Source organism: Cervus canadensis, chromosome 13, assembly GCF_019320065.1.
Source record: "Cervus canadensis isolate Bull #8, Minnesota chromosome 13, ASM1932006v1, whole genome shotgun sequence".
Lineage (NCBI taxonomy): Eukaryota > Metazoa > Chordata > Mammalia > Artiodactyla > Cervidae > Cervus > Cervus canadensis.
The window spans coordinates 40459157-40483850 of NC_057398.1; the positions used below are offsets into that span (position 1 = coordinate 40459157).

Sequence of the window (24694 nt, forward strand, 5' to 3'; positions counted from 1 at the left end):
AAGACATTTTTGTTGGCCCAAGTTCATAAAGACTTTCTTCTACATTTTCTGCTAGATGTTTTAGTTTTAGCTTGTATGTGTATAGAAATGCTTCAAAGACCATACAGTGGTTAAAAGGAAAATGACTAGTGGAGATGATGGTGATGGTACGTGCACCTATCATAGCAGAGTGATCAGGGAAAGAAGGCCTGTGAACTGTTAATATCTGTTAATAACTGTTAATATCTGAGGTATCTGTGATATCTCAAAAGCAAAATTTTAGAAGGATGGAGGGATGAAGAGATTACCTATACTAACTGCTGCTGAGATTAAGTAAATGAATACAAGAGAACTGATTGTGGCAAGATGGAACAGTAATTACTAACCTTGATAATAACATTTTCAAAGGTATACTGGGAGATGAAAGTATAACTGGAGAGGGTTAACGAGAAAGTGATGGCAGTAAGTGTAAAGAACTCACTAAAACAATTTTGCCTTGAAGGAGAACAGAGATATAGGGAAGAAACTGGTGGTGGTGATGGGGGGGCGTGGAGTGTAGTAGAAGTTGAAGAAGGGTTGGTGTTTAAAAAACATTTCTTAAATGTGAGACAATATTTACTGGTAACTGACAAAGATGGGATCCAGGGAACAAGTACAAAGGTGGTCCTAAGGAACAAGGACAACAGAAAAAAAGTAAGAACAGGAAAGGTACTTGATTGGGAAGAACAGGTGCTTCTTATTTTCTTAGAAAAATTAGGAGCATGCTAATCAGCTGAGAAGGAAGAGGGAAAGGCTAAAGAAAGAGGTGCAGCTACAAGGTGAAGTCGATAACTATCTCATAAAAATTATCAATAGAAACACAGAACCTTTCCACTATAACAAATAGGGCAAACAATACCTACAGACCATTAACAAGCATTTAGTTAAGATTTACCTGCTGTGCAAGCAACTTTGGAGGTGGTGGCAAGTGTGACGATGGTCCACGTTCCTATTACAAAGGAAAGAATTTTTACAGAATAAGGCAAAAAATATCTACTTCAAATATTTCTGACTGTAATGTTTTTCAGTGAGACCAAAAGACTGCAAAAAGTAAAACATCATTACTCTTTTCCTTTTTAAATAAAAGTACATCAGTCCCTATAATATAACTACATTCTATAGACTCACTCAGGTATTTCAATAAAGTTACAATCACAAAATAACTTTGTTAAGAGTAGAGTCTTAGTGTAAAAATTCTAGAATTGTAGCCCAAGTAATCCGGCTGTGGAGAATTATGCCTTTAATTTCATATTTTTATTTATACAGGCCCAATTCTTTTTATGGAACTTTTTTTCCTAATGGCAGACTAAACTTTTTAAGTTTATATAAAGAAAAGAAACATCTAAAACACTGGAACCAGATATGAATAGACTATTCACTTGTTTTTATATATCAGTATCACACACACATATATCAAGATATTGTTTATATTTTTCTGTTCTTTCATCATTCCCTATTATGCCAGTTAAAAGTCACACAAAATACAGATTTTACTTAAGAATTACTTTAAAAAACCTACTTTTCCAGAATTCACAAATTTATTTTCCAGTGACTCACTTATGATATATACTATATCATAAGTATAGCATATAATACTTAACAACTACTAGTTCTTACACAGCTCTCTTACTCCTCTCTGATATCATACTGCTGGGGACTTCTTCAAGGGCCATGTTTTCTCCATGAAGTTTTCATACTTCTCTACTCTGAAGTAGGAATTGGTCCCTCCCCTTTGGAATTGCTCCCTTCCCTTTTTGTACTGGCTATCTCTTGCTTTAAGTAGCAAGTCTTTTATGAAATCTTTTACACCGAAGTTTCTAAGAACTATGTGCACTCTATCACTGCACTGTTAGCTACTTATTTTTAACCTCCCTGAGGGCACCATTCCTCCATTGGTTTTGTATGAATTCAACAAATTCATGCTGAATATACCATAAATTACTAAAGTAGGCTTTCTGGAAGATAGCCCCTTTAAATTCTCGCATTGTAATGTAGTTCTTACTACATTTTAGAAGCAAGATCAAGTGTATCTATTGCCCATATGCTTCTTTTAAAAAAAAAATGTTCTTCAAAATAGCTCAGACTTCATAGATTTCTTTACTCCCGAGAGTGATTTCCGACTGGGATAACATAATTTCACACATGAATGCTAATTAGGATTTACAAAGCAGCCAACAAACTGTAGAGCACTTCAGCTATGCTAGTTTGGAAAAACAATTTATCCTTCCACTCTGACCTGACCAAGCTGCTCTAAGAAGGAAAAGAGTGAAACTTTAATTTCTACTTGATAGTTTTAGCTACTATAGTACTGATAGTTCCTGTTCATATGCAATAAATCTATGGTTTATGTCTCTTTAAGAAAAAATATATAGTTTCCATTTCCTAAGTCTTTTTCCAACTCTATGATTATAAGATTAACTCATCCTTGTCCCTTGTCTGCAGTGACAAGAATCTCATGATTCCAACAAACCTGATTAAATGGCGGTCCTTTCCCATAGGGACCTTTTGCTACCGATGGCTGGGCAGGTATCTGAGAAGATGATTTGGTGTTGGAAACGTCATCTGGTTCTTTTCGGTTTTCAGTGTTTTCAGAGGCTTTTGTACCATGATCCTCACTGAAGAATCAAAACCCAAGTGAAATAATAAGTAGAACGGACAAAATATAAACGCTAAGTAAATGCATTTTTTCAACATTAAAAAGACATTACTTTCATACAGCTTCAGTGGAAAATGCATCAAGGAATGAGGTGGCTTTTTAATTGAGCAGTGCTAACTTATTCATTCAAGAAATATACACTATTATCTATAATGTGATGGGGCCTGGGCTTGGCCAGATTATCACAAGATATAAGGTGCAACAGAATACTTGTCAAATACAGACACTCACACTTGACACACGATATGATTCCATCATTTTCTATTATTCTATTATTCCCAATCAAAACTCTCATCTGAATGCAACTAATACTCCAGATAATTAATTAATGTATTCTCATTTACTCTAACTTGTTCTGATTTAATGAAAAAGAGCAATCAAGCTATAGTATTTTAAAAGTAATGACAAATCACAAGCATCTCACAGCTGATCATCAAACAGCAACGTATTACAACATTATGGCTGAAAAACTATACCAATGTGTACATGCAAACTCCTGTTTAAGAGCCCAATTTTTATGCTTTATGACCCACATATTCCTGACCTCACTGCCCCATGTTAAAAAAAAAAAAAAAAAAACCGAGGAAAAGCTCCCATTTCCCAAGAACTTATTGCTCCTTGGCTTGCTAAGTTAAAAAAAAAAAAAAAAGACTTGAAGCAGCTGTTCTAATCCAAGTAATTTTTCTCCAATTTTATAAATATGGATCAGGTCAAGCAAGGAACAAGTTTCAAATGATCCCTGATACTGTCTCTCAAAGTATCTCCATTAGATGACAAGCATCTATGTAGTTTTTAACTTTTTTATTTTGTATTCAGTTCAGTTGCTCAGTTGTGTCTGACTCTTTGCGACCCCATGAATCGCAGCACGCCAGGCCTCCCTGTCCATCACCAACTCCCAGAGTTTACTCAAACTCATGCCCATCGAGTCGGTGATGACATCCAGGCATCTCATCCTCTGTCATCCCCTTCTCCTCCTGCCCCCAATCCCTTCCAGCATCAGGGTCTTTTCCAACGGGTCAACTCTTCACATGAGGTGGCCAAAGCATTGGAGTTTCAGCTTCAGCATCAGTCCTTCCAATCAACACCCAGGACTGATCTCCTTTAGGATGGACTGGTTGGATCTCCTTGCAGTCCAAGGGACTCTCAAGAGTCTTCTCCAACACCACAGTTCAAAAGCCTCAATTTTTCAGCACTCAGCTTTCTTCACAATCCAACTCTCACATCCATACACGACCACCGGAAAAACCATAGCCTTGACTAGACGGACCTTTGTTGGCAAAGTAATGTCTCTGCTTTTTAATATGCTATCTAGGTTGGTTGTAACTTTCCTTCTAAGAAGTGTCTTTTAGTTTCATGGCTGCAGTCACCATCTGCAGTGATTTTGGAGCCCCCAAAAATAAAGTCTGACACTGTTTCCACTGTCTCCCCATCTATTTCCAATGAGGTGATGGGACCAGATGCCACGATCTTAGTTTTCTGAATGTTAAGCTTTAAGCCAACTTTTTCACTCTCCTCTTTCACTTTCATCAAGAGGCTCTTTAGTTCTTCACTTTCTGCCATGAGGGTGGTGTCATCTGCATATCTGAGGTTATTGATATTTCTCCCGGCAATCTTGATTCCAGCTTGTGCTTCTTCCAGCCCAGCGTTTCTCATGATGTACTCTGCATATAAGTTAAATAAGCAGGGTGACAATATACAGCCTTGACTTACTCCTTTTCCTATTTGGAACCAGTCTGTTGTTCCATGTCCAGTTCTAACTGTTGCTTCCTGACCTGCATACAGGCTTCATAGCCAATTCACAACGTTGTGATAACGTTGTGAATGGGGTAGGGACTCAGCCATATAAACAGCTTCTTTTTAAAAAATAAGTATTTTCTTTAGAAATATCAGACCCTTAATTCCTTGATTATTCATACTTTGAAAATTTGGCTCATCAATCAACTTCCCACTCAATAAAAATCCTCGGAGTAGAATGAAGAAATTCTATAAGCAGGGAGGAAATAACTATTAATGAAAACTCTTTGCATAAATGGCTTACGTGGGACTTCCCTGGTGGTCCAGTGGCTAAGAATCCAACTGCCACTGCAGGGGACATGGACTCACTTCCTGAACTCCCTGGTCCAGGAAGACTCCACATGCCAAGAGGCAACTAAGTCCATAGGCCACAACTACTGAAGCCCGCACTCTCCAGAGCCTGTGCTCCGCAACAGAAGAAGCCACCATAAAGAGAAGCCTGTGCATGACTAGAGAAAGCCTGTGAGCAGCAACAAAGACCCAGTGCAGGCAAAAATAAAATTAAATAAATGGTCCATGTTACATTAACAAATTCACACTATTATTAGTAACAGATATCACAACTTACCTGCTGTTTTCTTTAGGACTACTACTTCCTTGCTCATCATCATCACTGAAATTCAGCTGTTCTGTATAATCTACTTCCATCTGAGCACCTATTAAATTAAGGAGAATTCAGACTGACTGTTTCAAAGTGTATAAAATCTAAAAGTGCTTTATTAATCTTGTCTCCTACCTGCCCAACCTTCATCAGCTTCAGCATCTAGGTTATCAAATTTATCAAGCTCCTTTAGTTCTGATGCACTAAGGATGGAGGGACGTTCAGGCTCAGAGGCCCATGAAGGAGGTGGGCCTCTTCCTCGAAGGCCTCTAAGCAGGGACAGGTTATGAGAGAAAAAGGATACCAAGTTTTAATGATACTAAATTAGGAAAATATTAAAAGCTTGGGATTTAGTTAATTTCAATTCAACATTAGTAAACTTTCTACACAGTGATATACAAAGTATTCTGCATCAACATGAAGAGACTGTAAGATTAACACACAAATTTAAGACAATACATAATGATATTTCTTATGCAGATATTTAACAGTAAAATTTTCAAGCATTTAAAATAAAACAAATATACATTAGAAGTCTACATGGCTAAGAGTACTACTCATCTCAAAATAAAGAACTTGAAGGAAAATCATCATTCAGGAGGATGCTCAAGGCTTACAATTAAGGGAAAAAAAGGGGGTTTTATCAATGTCATGGAAGGAAGGAGGAGTAAGCAAGTGCCATCTATTTCTGGGGCCACAGTTTTTAGTTTTCAGAATTTTATGTCAAGTGATTTAATGTTTTAGAAGAATAAAGTATTTTTGTTCTATCTTGACGAAAGCTAACCAATTCCTTGTTGATGACAAATGTACCCTGAGGACAGAATAATAAATCCCCACAATCTACTCAACCTCCTGAAAATCTTTATACCCTGCAAACTTTAATCATTTAATAGTCTTACTTGTTTGTTTCAGATAAAGAAGGTGGAAATCTCATGGGACCATGTAGAGGAGGATAGGCCATCCGAGGATACTGCTGAAACATCTGTATAAAGGAAAGAAAAACTGGTAAATTTAGCTACTAAGTTATTAAAAAAAGGTTACCCCAAGCCTGAAATTATAATAAATAGAAATGATTAAAATAAATAGCACTGTGAATACCAAATTTTATCTACTGGTATAGATTATTCACTGTCAATAACAAGCCATTTATAAAACTACTGCCTCTACCAAGTCATTACAAAGATGTAAGAATTAGGACACATCATATTAAGAACTCCTGTTACCTCATTAACAAAGTTACATAAAAATAACTGTGCACTGAATTGAAAATATAACAAACACAACATGCATGCACTTCAGGAAACTTCAATTTTCTTAACCAAGTTTAAGGATGTGAAAGGATACAATGTGAAACCTCATCCTAACGCAAGAGTAGATTAATGGAGAGCAGATTTGTTGGTAAAGAACTCAGTTCAGATACAAGGATAGCCCATAACCCAAGAAAGGTGAGGGAGGAAGTGGGCAGGCAGCTAGTTGAGAGATTTTCTGGGTAGGGCATAAGTGGATTCTGAGTCAAGTTATTACACAGATAGTAGTTACATACAAAGGCCCAAAGATGATGCTCTTCATGAGAACTTAGCTCTGTGAATCTGACTTTAGGAGAATTTGTAAGATAGATTATGAAGACAACTAGTAATTCCAAGGAACTATTTTATGATTTATAAGGGAAGAAATGTCAAGCAGTGCTTGGTTATTTACTCTGCTTATACCCAGGTTAAATTATGTTTTAAAAAAATGAAATAGCATTACCTTAAATACATAATTTAGATCCTGAAATAGAGTAGTTTTTCTTTAAAAACAAAAACACCATTAGATGAGGAAATTACTTCATACTTGAAGAGAAGCTATGTTTGTATGATTGTGCTATGTAAAGAAAAAATTTCTAAGCAGGGTTGGAGCAAAAGTTAATTAAGATAAGCAACAGCTGAAACTCAACTGGGGAAGCTTTGTGTTTGGAGAATACTCCAGAGAATTTTTGGTTCCATCCCACTTTCACACTGAAATTTGCAAACAGATAATTGGAGGCAAATGGTATTGGTTAAGTTGCATTAGATCTTTCTGCTGATTACTTAGGCATAGATATTAATTTGGGTGGTGTTAAATGTTTAAAATTTAGGAATTTGCCTCAAAAACACTGTAGACACAACTGTAAGTTCTCAATATATAATATTTTTTAAAATTTTTGTTTAGTGAAACCCTTTATTTGAATAAATTCATTGATGAAATTGGTAACAAAGATCACTTGGTCTTCCCTCTTACCTTCCCTTATCCCACCCCCACATCTGGAAATTCAGGGGTCCTTGGAAGCACAACTTGAAAAACATCAGGAGACAAGTATTTGGATACAAATCATTATTCAAGGTCAGGTTAGCATTTAAGACTGATCTTATCATACACCCCAATTTTTAACGAAAATATTCAACAAGCAATTGTATTAACAATTTATTTCCCTCTATTTTAGAATGGTTAAATAAAATGTAAATTTATTTACTTGAACACATGTAACTCACCATGTAATTTCACAGCAGACTAAGAGCAAACAAAAAGAGGGCATCAAATTTACAAGCAATATGGGGGTCAGAAGTATAATTACTAATATACACTTTAAAAATTAAATTTCCCCTGCCATTCTTAGGTTCTTTTTTTTTGAGGTGGGGGTGCAATGTGTGGCATGTGGAATCTAATTCGCTGACTAGAGATCAAACCTGTGCCCCCTGCACTGGGAGTGTGGAACCACTGAACTGCCGGGAAGTCCCCTCAGAAATATATATTAAATGAAACTACAAGGACAGAATCAGCAAAATCCAGACTATGAGAAACTCCATAGGGTAACAAACTGTAATAGATACGCTCCAAAGAAAATAAGAAATGGAGGAAAAGAAGTACCCATAGATAACAAAATTGCTAAGAAAAATATCAACCAATCTCAAGAATAGGTGGTATCTGGATCATAATTAAGAGATAATCAGGGAAACTGGAACACTGCCTTAGTATTTAAAGAGTAATTTTTTTTTTAGGTGTGATAATGGCACTGTGAGTTTCCCCCTAGTCTTTCTCTTTTAAAATCTAACCTAAAATATATATGGATGAAATGATATACCTAGGACTTGTTTAGTAATCCTAGGTGGTGAGAAATATAAGTGAAACAAGATGTACCACAAATTGATAACTGTTGAGGATGTATGGCAGATATGGGAGGAAGAAAGTTCATGCTTTCTTTTAATCGTTTCTGTTTTTGAATATTAAAAATATTTCATCATAAAAAGATTTTAAAAACACTTAAAGGTATATTAATAAAAACTTTAGAATTAAAGCAGGTATTAACCTTTTTTTGTGCCATGAACAACCCCTTTAGCAGTCTGATAAATCCTATGGACCTCGTCTCATAAAAATGTTTTTAAATGCATAATTGAAGACACAGGATTACTAAGAAATTAATTATACTAAAATTGTCACCATGATATTATAAAAAAAAAAATTTTGATACAGTAACATGCATGCTTCAGTAAGTAACACTAATAACTATTTTGAAGTTATGCTGAGTATAAAAAATATTTGCAGTATCTTAAAACAATGCAATGTTATATGAAAATATCTATGATGCCTATTAAGGGTAAAACTCAGGTACTGCTATGATTGATTCCTAAATTCATAATCAAAGGAAATGTTAATTTTTAGTTAGATGTTAATGAAAATAAAGACCTAAACTTTTCCCATCCCAATTCTTTCCTTGGAATCCAGATCAAAAACCTCTTAACCTCTTGCGGATTCAACAACACTCACATAAGGAGGCATCATAGCTCTGTACTGGGAAGCAAGGGCAGGCTGTTGTCCATTCAGTTTAGCCTGTGGAGGACCACAAGCTATCCTCTTTTCCACCACTTTGAGGATATCACTTTGCTCTGATGTTCCAGCTGTGCTTTCATCCTGGCCAGGCTTTTCATCTTGGTCAGATGTTAAAGATGAACTAGCAGATTTACCACCATCTCTCCAACAAGCAACATCTAGTATGAAGAGAGACAGGAAAATAAGAAAACAAAGGAAATCTCAAAATGGAACAGAGTGAAACTAAGTGAGGCATATTTCAAGAATATTTAAGCAAGTAAGCACAGTGAAGGAATAGTAAAGTCTAATCTAGTCTGTACTAGAAATCAAGTAAGCATAGAAGGTGTTTAGGTAGTCAGAGCAGTGGCTTCCAAAATAGAGTGGATATACTTCAGAGGGTACCTCCAGAAGCAAACACTGGGGTTGGGGAAGAAAATATTAGGAATTCCCTATCAAGCTTCACCAGTTTTTGATACAGAGATTAAAATTACAGTTATACGAGAGCAGTCCTGAGGGAAAGGAGTTCTATAACCCAAAAGGACTGATAGTGACACATGATTCATTTTCTATTACTTCCTATTACATGTGCCCAAGTGCACAGATTTAGTGCCTGTGTAACCTGATTCAACCACACGTAATCAAATAAAACAGATAATCGGTTTTACAAGGAAAACGTGTTTGGTTCAAGTGGTCCCTATCTCCTCCTATTCACACCCCGTGTAGTCCCCTCTCAACTGTGTGCCAGGATCGGTCTGTGTAACCTGCACAGTAAGACAGATGTGTTGGCGGTCTTCTCTGGAAACAGGCTATGAAAGCCTAGGGGTTTCCATCTTGGGTGAGAGATATTTGTCTGTCCCTCCTTATTTTTTCTGAGGAAGTCATGCTGTGAGTTGCTCACACACAAATGAGCCACGAGAGCTTGACACACCAGCCCTAGTCAAGTCAGCATCAGATGAGGGCTTCACTGTAACTCTGATGAGAGAGAACCAACAAAACCTGAGGCAGAACCCCCAGCTAAGTGGCTGCCAGATTCCTAACCCTCAGAGCTGTTTGAAATGTCCAGTTCAGTTTGTCACCTTAAGCTGCCAAATACATTACTCAGCAACAGATAACTGGTGACAAGAAACTAAACAAGAAAATTGTGGAGCTGACACTCTGCTCCTAATATAAACTCATCAACCATGTAACAATAATTAAAAAAAAAAGATCATCTACTCAGACCTGACAAGAAATGAACCAAAGAAATACAAAATGTATCAGGTTATAAAAAAACATGGATTTGTAACTATTACTGTAAAGAGTAATACCCTGTACAGGGCCCAGGGTCCTTTGAGATATCTGGTAACAACACTATGAATCCAACATAACCTAATAAGACATTTAAAAATCTCTCAAAAGATTTTACATTTCTATTTTTAGTTTCTGCTTTATAATGCACATAATACAAGTATCTCTTACTATCCAAACTGATTAGTTCCTCAGTTTGAATTCAGAAAGCAAGGGATCCCTGAATATTAGCAGAAAGCAAATGAATGGATATAATTTATACATAAACATTCGCATATTGGGGAAGTTTGCTATAAATTTTTACTATTGTAAAAATAACCAAATACTGACGTAAGTTCCCTAGTCATTTTGTTAAAATGCTAACTTTTGATTTAGTAGCTTGGGTGTGAGGGCCAAGACATATACTTCCAACAAGTTCTCAAAGTTAATGCTGTTCATGTAAAAACCATACCTGAGTGGCAATCAACTATAGTTACTGTCTGCCTTTTCAAACTACATACAACAGCAGCAGGCAGGTTATATTGAGGTAGAACACAAATATAATCTCACTCCATATTTTTATTAAGAGAAAATATTCTTACTTGGTGGGCGTAAACTGGGTCCAGGTCCATAGTTGTCATCATTTGCTTCTTTTTCTTTTTTTTCCTGATCCCCAGCTGCCTGTAGGCTGGGAAATTCTTGTTGAAAATGACTATTCACCTGGATTCCTACAGATTAAAAAAAAAAAAATACATATAATACTGAAGATAATTCAAAAATCCTCCCAGGATAGAGCTCTCTCCTTTTTTTGGTAATTTATTCCACACTGCAATGGTGACTGTTCATATCCATAAAATTTTCAATTTATCTAGAATTAGAATCCCTTGGAAAGTTAATGAACAGCCATGAGGAGAAGAAAAAATCTGAGAAAGGAATCTGCCAGACATCATTCTGGCAGACTCAATAAAATTGGTGTGGCAAACGAGGAGAGTTTCACTTCTGTTTCTCTTTTATTATGACTCCTTTCATTTTCAACACAAGTTAAATTTCTTTGCTAATAAATAACACTAAGAATCAGTTCAAACAACATTACTAAAACAGAATTTATGAATCAACACTACAAATATGGTGAGGTTAAGATGTTTTTGTTTAACTAACTGCTGAGATACTGGTGGCACCTCACTATTCACTCATTTGTCCATCTATCTGCCTGCCTATTTATTTTATACTTGCATAAACTAAAAGAACTGACTTTATTAGCTTGAGGGCCTAGATGAGTTTCTCTATATAATGTTTTACAGACATGTTTGCAAGTGGGAAAATTAAATTTTGTTGGGGAGTCCATCATTCCTAGCAGGGAGGGAAGTGTTACAGCTACTGTGCTTGATGGCTATTCTCCTAGATCTACTCTACCGTGGAAACTGTGAGTAGCATGTTTGAAACAGAAAAGGTTGAAGGGCACGGATGGAGATTAATATGGTTTACAGCAATCAACATTAATGTCTGGGTATTTTCTGACTCAGAGCTGAAGGCACAAGATTTTGTCTGGTTACAGAGGGTAAAGATAGAGTAATGTGGGGATTGGGGTATCTTAAAGACTACTTCTTTGATTCCTATTACTGGTCATACATAGGTCTTAACACTGAATGTTAACTAGCCCAAGAGATTTTTTTTTAAAGGATCCTTTTTTTTAAGGGTCTAATAATATCTTTTGACAGTGTTCATTGCCCCTGCCAAAACAGTATAATTTGTCCCTTATCTTCTGTATGGCTGTTCAGTAACTATCAAGCCTAACCAGCTTCCCCAGCTAACGTCTACTTACCATCTCCTTGCCCACCTTGCTTGTTACTGGCCCATGATTTGGGAGCAGGTGCTACTTCTGGGGGAGCTGCAACCCCAGGTTTTGGTTGTGCTGGTGGAACTTCTGGTGCTCTTAAAAAAATATGAATCCATTATTTCAGATATCATATGTTTAAACAAAATAAATATTACATTTAAGCTAAATCTGTATACAAATGATTTTGGCTACATATCTACTCAGATGCACCCCCCCATGCTTTCCCTCTGCAACATTCCTTTAAATGAAGTACAGCTATTTTTGTCCTCTTTTATTTCTACCCTTGAATAGCCCAAGGAGATGACAGCTTTGTTTTTAATTTTGGAAGGAAAGGAAGGGAAGAGGGAAGGAAGAGAGAGACAAAATAGAAGCACTCATTATTGAATATAGCTACCAAAAATTACTTTTGAAGAAGTAAACATTTATAATTAGAAATAACATTATAGGCATACATACAGTCTGGATTGGTGAGATTAGCCAGGAGCTAAGGCTAATAAGCAAGCTCTCCATTCAGCAGTCAACAGGTTCACCACTACATATTACTGTTAATCAAAAGAAGTCATAGCAACCTGCCTGATGTGTCCCCACGAGTAAAAGGTGTTTTACAAGGGTCTACAGTTTCATTCAATCCTTGCAATGAGTTAAGGCTTAAAAATAAAATAGTTAACAGACTTAAGAAATGCAATATATTTCTGGTATACTCAGACCTAAAACTGACTTGCTACTACAAAATAATTCTATTAACTAAGAAGTAGAGAACAATAAGCCTTTGATAAGTTTCACCCAAGTAGTAGCATTTATCATATAAAGCTCCCCAGAATACAGAGCTTTAGTAATAGTTATAGACAAAAAGTATCAAGTACTTCATTTTCTAGTCTTATTTTTAAAAATTACCACTACTTGGCTTGGTTGTTCAATAAACCAAGAGCCCTGAATAATTCTTGACACAGAATACTAAATATTTATTGAATGAATTATGATTAAGAAGGACATTACTAATTCCATGCCAGTTTTCTTGTTAATTCTTTATGCACTCAAATAGTATTACTTGATTACCTATGATGTATATTAGGTAGTTTCAATGAATGAGGCAGACAGAAACTCTTAAGCTTTGTGGAAATTATTTAACAGAATCAACTCTTAAATCATAGAAAGAGAATGCCTGATTTGGTGAGGAATAGGAGGGAGCCTAACACAGTGTACGATAAAAGGAAAGTTGTGATCAGTATTTCTGTCATCTGTTCTACCCTGACACCTGAAAATACTGCCACTAAACCCACTCACAGTAAAAATTACACAAGAGTTGACTATACATAAAACATTTTAAAGGGCATGATACATGTAATACACATAGCCTAACACCTAGCACATAGAAGGGACTCAAACATAAAGAATGGGGAACAATTTAATTTTTCAGTAGACTCTGACTTACTTTTCTTCTTCGTGTTGCTCTTGTTTTGATGCCCATCCTGTGCCGTCTTTAGGTACAATGTTCACATTAGGATCATTGCCTTTGTTTTCTGCTTTGAGACTTGGGAGGTTAGCAGGTGGAGGCATACGCCGAGAAATACCAACTTTTCCAAGACTCTGTAATCCATGGCGAGCTGCAACTAAAGATCAGTAACATCAACTTTCTTAGTAACTATTTTATTCTTAAAACAACATAAAAGACAATAGGAATTAATGGAATCTTGAATTACTATTTTCTAATATTTTAAGAAAAAAAATTTTAAACTAAGCCACAAACCTGCAACATAACCCAAGGTAGAAGTTGTATTCAAATTAACTATCAAGTTACTGAACAGATGCTTGAAAAATTCTAACAGTGAACTAACTCTATAAACTACAAAAAAGAAAACACTGACAGTGCTGTTTTGTACTTTTTTCCAAGGAATTGATTTTAAACTCAAAACTTCATACATGAAACAATAAATATGATACAAAACAAACTCACAAACATATAGGACAGACCTGTGGTTGCCCAGGGGAAGTGGGGGAAGGAGGTGAAATGGGAGTTCGGGATCAGCAAATGCAAACTAGTATATATAGAATGGATAAACAAAGTCCTACTGTATTCAATATACTGTGATAAACCATAATGGAAAAAGAATATTAAAAAAGTGTATATATATATGTATAACTGAATCACTTTGCTATACAGCACAAATTAACAAACACTGTACATCAACTACTTGATTGAAATAATTTTAGCTTTATACCTATTAATCTCATTAACCAAGTCTCCCTTTTGGAACCATATAGTTTAACTTATTTTCTGCTGACAACAAACTGGAAAGAAATAAACATATTTTAATACATTTATACAATTTTAACTTTTAAAACTTCATAGCCCCTCAAAGATGTGTATGTACATAGAAAGCCCAATGCAAACACAGCTGCTTTAACACAGGTTTGCCTAGATCCTAACAGCAATAGCTCCAGTGTGTCACTTATAGTAATACAATGAAGCCATGAAAATTACAAAAAACATAAAAGCCTCTTGATTTTACTCACCCGTGGTTTTCTGAGTTTCTAATGATTTACCCTTGTAAGTATTAAATAAACTGAGTGTCGCATACTTTTTCCCATCCTTTGCTTTTGTGCTCTGGCCTGACTTCTCCGACATTTCGGTGGAAACTCATCGAGTCTAGAACCTTCTGCCACACCCCTTAAAATCAGTCTGTAAGATTAACAGAAGAAAGAGAAATAAGAAGGAACATTTTAGAATTAGTTTACTAAAAATTTAGTAAATTCAAATGTTCACAGAAATTCTGAAAAATAAAAAAGAGAAGTTAAATCAATCTTTAATAGCTCACATTAATAATAATTTCATGAGCCTGTTTAATACTGTAAAAGTCCAACAGCCAACATGAGACAAAGTTAATCAAAATAAACTGCCATGTGCTTGGTGAGTATATTATTTATGGTTTGTAACCACTTAACTATTCTGTAAAGAATAAGGGTTTTAATCCATACTGAGATGAACAGTTGAACTACAGTTAATTGATGGAGACTGTCTTTCTATTTAATAAACAAATATTATTTAACTTAATAGGACTGAGATGACTGGCATGATCAGCTTACACATATGGAATCCAAACATGACAGAAGGATAACATCCTTTTCTTATAAACTGCATGCCTGTGTTTTCAGGCAATATGTGTCTAAGAAGAATCTATTTGTTTAACAATCTAGAATAGAAAGAACATTCTATTTTCTCTGCATTCTGCAAAGGGTAGAACACTCCCTCATACATAAAAACAATATTCTATTTCACTACAGAGTAGTGAAAGAAAAAAGTAGTGTTCAAGAAATAGTGTACACCTGTCAAAAGTCTCTGTATATATGAGAAGTAAACAGTATTTTAATGAACATTCATATAAAAGAGAATGTTCATCTTTGGAATTAATATACCTTAATTAAAAACTAGCCTAATAATACACAGGGGAGGAGATACAGATTAGCTCTCATACTATTTCTCTTCAATTTAATAAGGGATACATTATCAATCTTAGGAATTGTTTTTTTGTGTGAGTTTGCTTTATTTGTTTTGAGGGCAGAAGTAGGGCAGGAGGTAGTGAATCTAACAAGAAACCAATAATAGCTAAAAGCATGGGCGCTAAAGACAATACAGAACAGGATATAATGCAAAAAGCATTCAAAGTCAAGGAATGCCTGAGTAGACCCTATCATCATAAAGATCCTTTCATGTATTGGTTTTACATTTGTCAATTACAGAATAAGCATCACATCCAGAGGTATGATTTTACATTCATATCAACTAACATACAGTATTTATGTAGTTCCAAGAAGTTTATCCATAATCTTCACATCTATTATCTCATTTTAGACGAAAAATGTTATGATATAGTTAGTATTCTGGTTTTACAGATGAGGAAACTGATGTTCATAGGTAAACGAGACTGGCTTTGAAATTACGGCTTCTGGGCCAGTCAGTTTATACCATGCTGCCTCCTATAACCTCTCCAAGTATACATTTACAGTAGAGCATCTTTCTTTGAAATAAATTGTGTAAACCACTCACCTGCAACCAGAAGAACTACATTAACATATAGATCGCTTGCAATCATAGATGGAAGGATGTATATAATTAATTTTATCCCAAGGGTGCTAATGATGACAGTGTGAAGACAGCTATACTCAGAGAATCTCTCTTGTTGACACATTTTTACCAATAACATGGACAAAGATATACAGGAAAAATATTCCTCTCCAAGGACAAAAAGAGGACAGTGCATATTCACTAGATGACAAAGTTAAGATTCAAAGGGATCTTTCTTCAGATGAAAATAAGGTAACTGGTGTAAAATAAAAACTGCCAACAACTTCTTTCACCCTCATTGGATGGCAATTTAACATCTAAGAAACTGCAAACCTTTCTCAATACCACAACTACTCATGGAGACCCTCACCTGTCTACATCATTAAAAAAGCAGTAACATTAAGAAACTTAAATTTCCTTAGGGCAAACCTACAAGACCACCTGCACCTACATCCATCTTTCTGAAGAGCTGCCTTTCTTTCACCTGTTGTTGAAAGTGTTTCTGAGGATCATGCAGAAACTTGTTAGATATGCAAATTCTCAGGATCCAACTCATACCTACTGAATTAAACTGAGGATAAGACCACTGTGCCTTAGAAAGCCCTCCCAGTGATTGAAAAAAAACCACGAAAGTTCAAAATATAATGATTTACTACAAGCATATATATATATGCTAGGGCATCCCTGGTAGCTCAGCTGGTAAAAGATTCTGCCTGCAAGGCAGGAGACCCCTGTTTGACTCCTGGGTCAGAAAGATCCGCTTGATAAGGGATAGGCTACCCATTCCAGTATTCACGGGCTTCCCTGGTGGCTCAGGTGACATGACTGAGCGACTTTCACCTTCATATATATGCTAAGCAGTGGTCCTTAACCTTTGCTGCAAATTAAAATCACTTGGGGATTTTGAAACATATCAGTTTCTAGAGTTGTGAGGTGGGATCTGATGATCAATTCTTATTTTGAAAATGCTCCTCAGGCAATTCTAAACATGTAAGCAGTCTTCAGAATCACTGCAATAAAGGAAGTGTACCTTTCCTTACATTCCATCGAAGACCAATCCTTCTTTTTGTGCTACCCACCCTGTTACTACTTTCTTTCTCCATCTAAATTTGTCTCTGCAGGAAATCCCACCCACTTCTAAGCTTCAACCACCAAATGCATATGTCAAATTTATATCTCCAGCCCAGAATTCTGTGTTCCTAAAGAATCCCACTGCCTGTTTACATTTCTCCTTTGTTTTGAGCAGTGTTTCAACTTTACCTGGAACACAGGTATCTATTTCACATTAAGGGTTTCAGATGCAGACCAACCGAATGTTTACAAATCATGTGAGGAACTGTAGAGGGGGGAAGAGAGGATGGGATGAATTGAGAGAGTAGTACTGAAACATATACAATTACCACAAATTCGCTGTATGATGCAGGGAGCTCAAAACGGGTGCTCTGTGACAACCTAGAGGGTGTTGGATAGGGTGGGGTGTGAGGTGGGAGGGAGGTTTACGAGGGTGGGAACAAATACCTATTCATATGTTGATTCATATGCTGATTCATGTTGATACATGGCAGAAACCACAGTAACGTAAAGCAATTATCCTCCAATTAAAAATAAATAAATTAAAAAAAATTAAGTTGAGGGGGCTTCCCTAGTGGTCCAGTGGTTAAGAATCCACCTTCCAATGAAAGGGACAAGTGTAAATCTCTTGTCGCAGAACTAAGATCCCACATGCCAAAGGACAACTAAGTCCACTCACTGCCCTTGTACTACAGAGAAGATCCAGCATAGTTCAACCCCCCAAAAGCTGAGTCAACAGGAAAAATATCTCAACATTTGACAAAATGCAAATGTTATACAAGAACTCACAAACTGAAGAAAAAAACTTGAAGAAACCCGATTATTAATGCTATGTTAACAGACAATTCACTAGAGAAATAATACCACTAAGCAAAGGTATTGAAATGCTCAGTTTTATAAATAAACAAAACTAACAAGTTAGGACAGTTCAATTTGTCCATATGTTTATACAAGGAAAACAAAGTAACATAACACAATTTAACCATAGGGTGATAGAATATCTAATTCAATTCAGTCATCACAAAACATTTAGAGCTTGGGGGGGAAAAAAAAAATCACAAAATGAACTTTAATTTTCCTACTTAAAAGTAAAATGAAACAAAAAAATGTCTTAGAAATTATAAGGAATTTCCAAATATAAAGAAAAAGAAAAATTCCTGAAAATATATATAAAAAATTCTGTTTGAGTAGTTCTTTTTAAGGTTCAAACTTCTGAACAGAGTTTCTCCTTCCACTATTAATAAACTACTGCCTATATGGTACTCAGTGCTTGCTCTTTCACCGAACAGATAAACCAAATACATACTGGGTGTATTCTGAGGTAAGAAAGATGGACAGAGTCAGATTCTCAGGCCAACAGAACAGAGAATTTATTCTTTTATATGCATAGGAGTCTCTCTAATATAAAACCCAAGAAAGTACCAACTAACTCTCCCAAAAAGTAAATCGCAAATACACATGATTGAAGTTAGTGCAAATGATAATTAACAAAAGATAATTCCAAGATGAAACTATCACAATGTATCCATTTCTATAAGAGAATATGCATTTCTAAAGACAAAGAATTTGTAGCCATAAACAATGCTGGATACATGAGAAAAGCCAACTGCACCATAATGGTTTGCCAGTTAAGTGTGGGCACTTTTAGCAATCCCACTCCTAGGCATATATGCCAAGAAAACTCTAATGTGAAAAGACATCCCCCCCCACAACTTCATACCAGCACTATTTACAATAGCCAAGACACCTAAATGTCCATCAACTGATGAATGGATAAAGATGTGGTATATACACACAATGGAACACTACTCAGGTATAAAAAGCAATGAAATAATGCCACTTCCAGCAACATGGGTGGGTGGACCTGGAGACTGTCATAATAAGTGAAGTCAGAAAGCAAAAGACATATACTATATGATGTCACTTATATATAGAATTGTGAACTTCCCAGGTGGTCCAGTGGTCAAGAACCGAACTGCCAATGCAGGGGACGTGAATTTGATCCTTGGTCTGGAAGATCCCACATGCCATAGGGCAACTAAGCCCTTGCACCCCAACTGCTGAGCCCGCGTGCGGTACCTACTGAAGCACTCGTGCCCGAGAGCCCAGGCTCCGCAAGAGAAGGCGCCACAATGAGAAGCCTGCTCACTGCAACTAGACAAAGTCCAGGGGCAGAAACGAAGACCCAGTGCAGCAAAAAACAAATAAAATTTAATTAAAAAAAAAAAAAAAAAGAAGATGGGTTAAGTTCTAGAGAGCTAATGTACAGCATTCTGATTATAGTCAACAATACTGTATATGTATTGCATAGCTGCTAAGATGTTAAATGCTGTCACTACACTCAGAGTAATGATAATTATGCATGTGATTTGTGGAGGGTTTAGCTAATGCTACAGCCATAATCACCATACACCTTAAACTTACACAGTATCATATGTCAATAACAACTATTAAAAAAAAAAAAAGAACCACAGACACAATGTAAAACCTGAAACTATAAAACTTTAGAGAAAACACAGGAGAAAATCTTTGCGACCCTGGATTACACTATATAAAGACTGCTTAGTACTCTAAAAGCATAATCTATAGCGAATTCCCTGGCAGTCCAGTAGTTAGGACTCTAAACTTTCACTGCTGAGGGCATGGGTTCCATCCATGGTCTGGGAACAAGCCACATGGGGCGGGGGTGGGGAACACAATACATAAAAGGTGAAATTTCTAAATTGGACTTTTGCCTTTTGAAAGTTCTCACTGTTGAGAATGAAAACGCAAGCTACTATCTGGGAAAAAAAAATCTGCAAATCATGTATCTGATGAAAGACTTTTATCTAGAACATGTACAGAACTCTCAGACCTAATAACAGTACAATCCAATTGTTTTTTAAAGGGCACAGGATTTGACACCAGAGATATCAGGTGGCAAATAAACACATGTAAAGATGCTCAGCATTTCAGTATCATTAATATTTGGGAAATTCAAATTTAAACCACAGTAAGATACCTCTATACTTCTACTCTATTGGCTAAAACTACAGATTAAACCAAGTGTTGATAAGGATGTGGAAGAACTGAACTCTCAAAGTCTGCTCATGGGGGTGTAAAATGTTATAACCACTTGGGAAAACAGTTTGGAGGTCCTTAAAGAAGAAAAAACATCCAACAACCATACAGTCACAATTCCACTAATAATGTTTATATAAGAGAAATGAAAACATATGTCCATATGAAGACTTAGACTTGTACTCTGGGTTCATAGTTTTATTTGTAACAGGCAAGCACTGGAAATACCCCAACTGTTCAGCAGGTGACTGGAAAACCACATTGCTGTATATACATAAAAGAAGTGAACACCCAAGCAGTAAAAAAGAATGAACTGCTGGTAAATCTCAACGTGAAAATATTGCCTTCCATTATCAGTAAACAAAGGATGTTACGGCCATCAAGCCAGCAGCTACAGCTGCCAACACCAACTGTGCACCCTGAGGGGATTCAGTGTGAAAAAAAGAAGGACACTGGCCCAAGATAGTCAAGGTGCATATAAAAGGAATGCTTTCAATGAGCCCAGACCCTTGAATCACACACAGAAAAACACTAAGTTCATTAACTTGAGATGTCTGGTTTTCTTTCAGTTCAGTCGCTCAGTCATGTCCAACTCTTTGTGACCCCATGAACCGCAGCATGCCAGTAACAGTGATATTTTGATGTTCCAACTACCTGGGTTTCTTTCTAAGATTTCTATGTATCCTGGCTCCTCCCTTACCTCTTTGGACTGATTTCTAAGAGCCAACTGAAAAGCTAACTTCCAGACTTAAGTCTTCAGTTTTGTCCACCAAATAAAATGTAATTCTCAACTTTCAGGTTGCAGTTGACACTACAAAATGCAAACGTATCTATGGTACAGGGAATGGGTAGGAACAGAAGGAAATTTTGATTGATATGTTCATTAACTTGACTGTGGTAAGTTTCATGATGTGTATATGCAACATATTAAATAGTACACTTAAAGTATATACAGTTTATTACTTGTCAATAAAAAACATTTTTAAAAAGATCAAGACCCTCTAGATTGAAAGCAAACAAGAATGTTACCATACAAATCTACCAGGGCAAATTAAGGAAGAGAGGGCTTCCCTGGTGGCTTGGACAGTACAGAATCCACCTGCAAAGTAGGAGACCTGGGTTTGAGTCCTGGCCAGCCGGCCAGTCAGAAGCATGGGTAACAATCTGGACTTTTGACTGGCATTTAAAGTGTTGGGGGGGTGAGGGACAGTCCTGTGGGACTGAGCCTGTACTAATCTCTGGGATTTGATGCCATCTCCAGGTACTTAGGTCAGAAATGAGTTAGCTATTAAGATACCCAGATAACGGCTGGAGAATCTAATTGCTTGGTGTGGGGACTCTCCCCCTACCCAACAAGGCAACCAGAAATCTCAGAAGTAAAATAGAATATTAAAAGTATAGGAGACATAAAATAGTGTTTTTCATTTGTACAAGGGAAGAAGACGGGGACAGCAGGGAGGGAAATAGGCTGGCAAGATATGAAATTGGAGAAATCAGTAGGCCTGATAAGGAATAATGAAAACAATGTAAAAAATAGGGCTAATACTGTATCATCAAAAAAGCAAGGGAGTTCCAGAAAAACATCTACTTCTGCTTTATTGAATATGCCAAAGCCCTTGACTGTGTGGATCACAATAAACTGTGGGAAATTCTGAGAGATGGGAATACCAAACCACCTGACCTGCCTCTTGAGAAACCTGTATGCAGGTCAGGAAGCAACAGTTAGAACTGGACATGGAACAACAGACTGGTTCCAAATAGGGAAAGGAGTATGTCAACACTGTGTATTGTCACCCTGCTTATTTAACTTATATGCAGAGTACATCATGAGAAAGCCTGGGCTGGACGAAGCACAATGGAATCAAGACTGCCGGGAGAAATATCAATAACCTCAGATATGCAGATGACACCACCCTTATGGCAGAAAGTGAAGAACTAAAGAGCCTCTTGATGAAAGCGAAAGAGGAGAGTGAAAAAGTTGGCTTAAGGCTTAACATTCAGAAAACTAAGATCATGGCATCTGGTCCCATCACTTCATGAGAAATAGATGGGGAAACAGTGTCAGACTTTATTTTTGGGGGCTCCAAAATCACTGCAGATGGTGACTGCAGCCATGAAATTAAAAGACGCTTATTCCTTGGAAGGAAAGTTATGACCAACCTAGATAGCATATTAAAAGGCAGGGACATTACTTTGCCAACAAAGGTCCGTCTAGTCAAAGCTATGGTTTTTCCAGTGGTTATGTATAGATGTGACAGTTGGACTATAAAGAAAGCTGAGAGCTGAAGAATTGATGCTTTTGAACTGTGGTGTTGGAGAAGACTCTTGAGAGTCCCTTGGACTGCAAGGAGATCCAGCCAGTCCATCCTAAAGGAGATCAGTCCTGGGTGTTCATTGGAAGGACTGATGTTGAAGCTGAAACTCCAATACTTTGGCCACCTGATGCGAAGTGCTGACTCATTTGAAAAGACCCTGATGCTGGGAAAGATTGAGGACAGCAGGAGAAGGGGACGGAAGAGGATGAGATAGTTGAATGGCATCACCGACTCAATGGACATGGGTTTGGGTGGACTCCGGGAGTTTGTGATGGACAGGGAGGCCTGGAGTGCTGCAGTTCATGGGGTCGCAAAGAGTCAGACACGACTGAGTGACTGAACTCAACTGAACTGAACTGGAGCAAAAGAAAATGTCAGAACATAATAAGCAAGAAATCAACAAACTGCTTTTGTTTCTGGGATTGATAAGAAAGCAGTTTAAGATTCTTGTGGCTATAAAGTTATAACCAAAGGACAAAACTAGAAACATACAAGAAAATCAATTGGAAATGAAAAATAAACACAACTCTTGTCAAACTATGTTGCATACATCATGTAATTGAAAGGAATGCTCTAAAGTACTTTCGTTACCAGACAAATCATTTTAAGTTACCTCAGAAAGAGCAGAAAAGAAAAATCAAATTAAAACAAAGAACAGAATAACAACAACTAATAAATTCAAGAGCTGGCTCGTTTGGAAAAAATAATATAGAAACTAGCTGAATCACTCTAATTTTAAGTTAAGCACTAAGAAGAATGAGATAAATACAATAAAGTACACACACGAGAATGCTCTGAAGTATTTTCTAGGAAAACAGAAATTACCAGATTTGGCTCAAAATAAACAGGCAAAAACAGTAAGGGGAAAAAAAAAAAATCAAGGTTGTTCAAAAACTGCCCATACTTAAACAGTGTCTGGCCCAGGTGATTTCACAAGAGAATTCTGACATTAAACAGAGACAATTCACATGCTATTTACAGTGAACTAAATGCAGGCCTTGGCGAACTAAGGCCTATGGCTAAATCCAGTCTGCGGCCTGTTTTGTAAGGCTTGGGAACCAAGAATGTTTTAAGCTGTGCTGCTGGGTTCTAAACCAAAGTCTAAGAATCTATCCTATGGGGAACACATGTAAATCCATGGCTGATTCACGTCAACGTATGGCAAAAACCACAATATTGTAATTAGCCTCCAACTAATAAAAATAAATGGAAAAAGAAAAGTGGGAAAAATGGAAAAAAAAATAGAATCTATCCTAAAAAAATACTAATGTGCAAAATACACATATACATAAGGATATTCACTATGATATGGTATGTGATAAAAATTTATTTATAACCTAAGTCAGTCATTAAGTGATCCATATTTTGAAACATTTCAGTTCAGTTCAGTTCAGTTGCTCAGTCGTGTCCGACTCTTTGCGACCCCATGAACCGCAGCACGCTAGGTCTCCCTGTCCATCACCAACTCCCGAAGTTTACTCAAACTCATGTCCATCAAGTCGGTGATGCCATCCAGCCATCTCATCCTCTGTCGTCCCCTTCTCCTCCTGCCCTTAATCCCTCCCAGCATCAGGGTCTTTCAAATGAGTCAACTCCTTCACATGAGGTGGCCAAAGTACTGGAGTTTCAGCTTCAGCATCAGTCCTTTCAATGAACACCCAGGACTGATCTCCTTTCGGATGGACTGGTTGGATCTCCTTGCAGTCCAAGGGACTCTCAAGAGTCTTCTTCAACACCACAGTTCAAAAGCATCAATTCTTTGGTGCTCAGCTTTCTTTATAGTCCAACTCTCACATTCATACATGACCACTGGAAAAACCATAGCCTTGACTAGATGGACCTCTGTTGGCAAAGTAATATCTCTGCTTTTTAATATGCTATCTAGGTTGGTCAAACTTTCTTTCCAAGGAGTAAGCATCTTTTAATTTCATGGCTGCAGTCACCATCTGCAGTGATTTTGGAGCCCCCCAAAATAAAGTCAGCCTCTGTTGCCAATGTTTTCCCATCTATTTCTCATGAAGTGATGGGACCAGATGCCATGATCTTAGTTTTCTGAATGTTGAAACATTTACTGAACATCTAATATGTATATTATTCTGTGGCCTGGAGATATAAGGGCTAAGAATCTGCTCTCACAAATCTTTTCAGTTTGATAACTCAAATAACAGGTAAATAAAATCATTTCACA

The 24694-nt window shown here is 36.7% G+C and overlaps 1 protein-coding gene across 16 annotated transcripts in view; it reads right to left on the reverse strand.

Moving 5' to 3' along the window:
- PRRC2C (proline rich coiled-coil 2C) overlaps positions 1 to 24694 on the reverse strand; it is a 94741-nt gene that overhangs the window by 53378 nt on the left and 16669 nt on the right. For 12 of the 16 annotated variants that reach the window (XM_043486381.1, XM_043486374.1, XM_043486371.1 and 9 more), the window contains exons 2-11: positions 14512 to 14677; positions 13430 to 13607; positions 11983 to 12092; positions 10763 to 10888; positions 8853 to 9073; positions 5969 to 6051; positions 5205 to 5338; positions 5037 to 5124; positions 2489 to 2633; positions 914 to 967 (exon numbers count right to left, since the gene is read on the reverse strand). In XM_043486381.1, the coding sequence (XP_043342316.1) occupies positions 914 to 967; positions 2489 to 2633; positions 5037 to 5124; positions 5205 to 5338; positions 5969 to 6051; positions 8853 to 9073; positions 10763 to 10888; positions 11983 to 12092; positions 13430 to 13607; positions 14512 to 14623 (1251 nt within the window). In that variant the 5' untranslated portion in view covers positions 14624 to 14677. The remainder of the gene's footprint in view (positions 1 to 913; positions 968 to 2488; positions 2634 to 5036; positions 5125 to 5204; positions 5339 to 5968; positions 6052 to 8852; positions 9074 to 10762; positions 10889 to 11982; positions 12093 to 13429; positions 13608 to 14511; positions 14678 to 24694) is intronic. The other 4 variants (XM_043486382.1, XM_043486375.1, XM_043486369.1 and 1 more) reach the window with 2 other exon arrangements.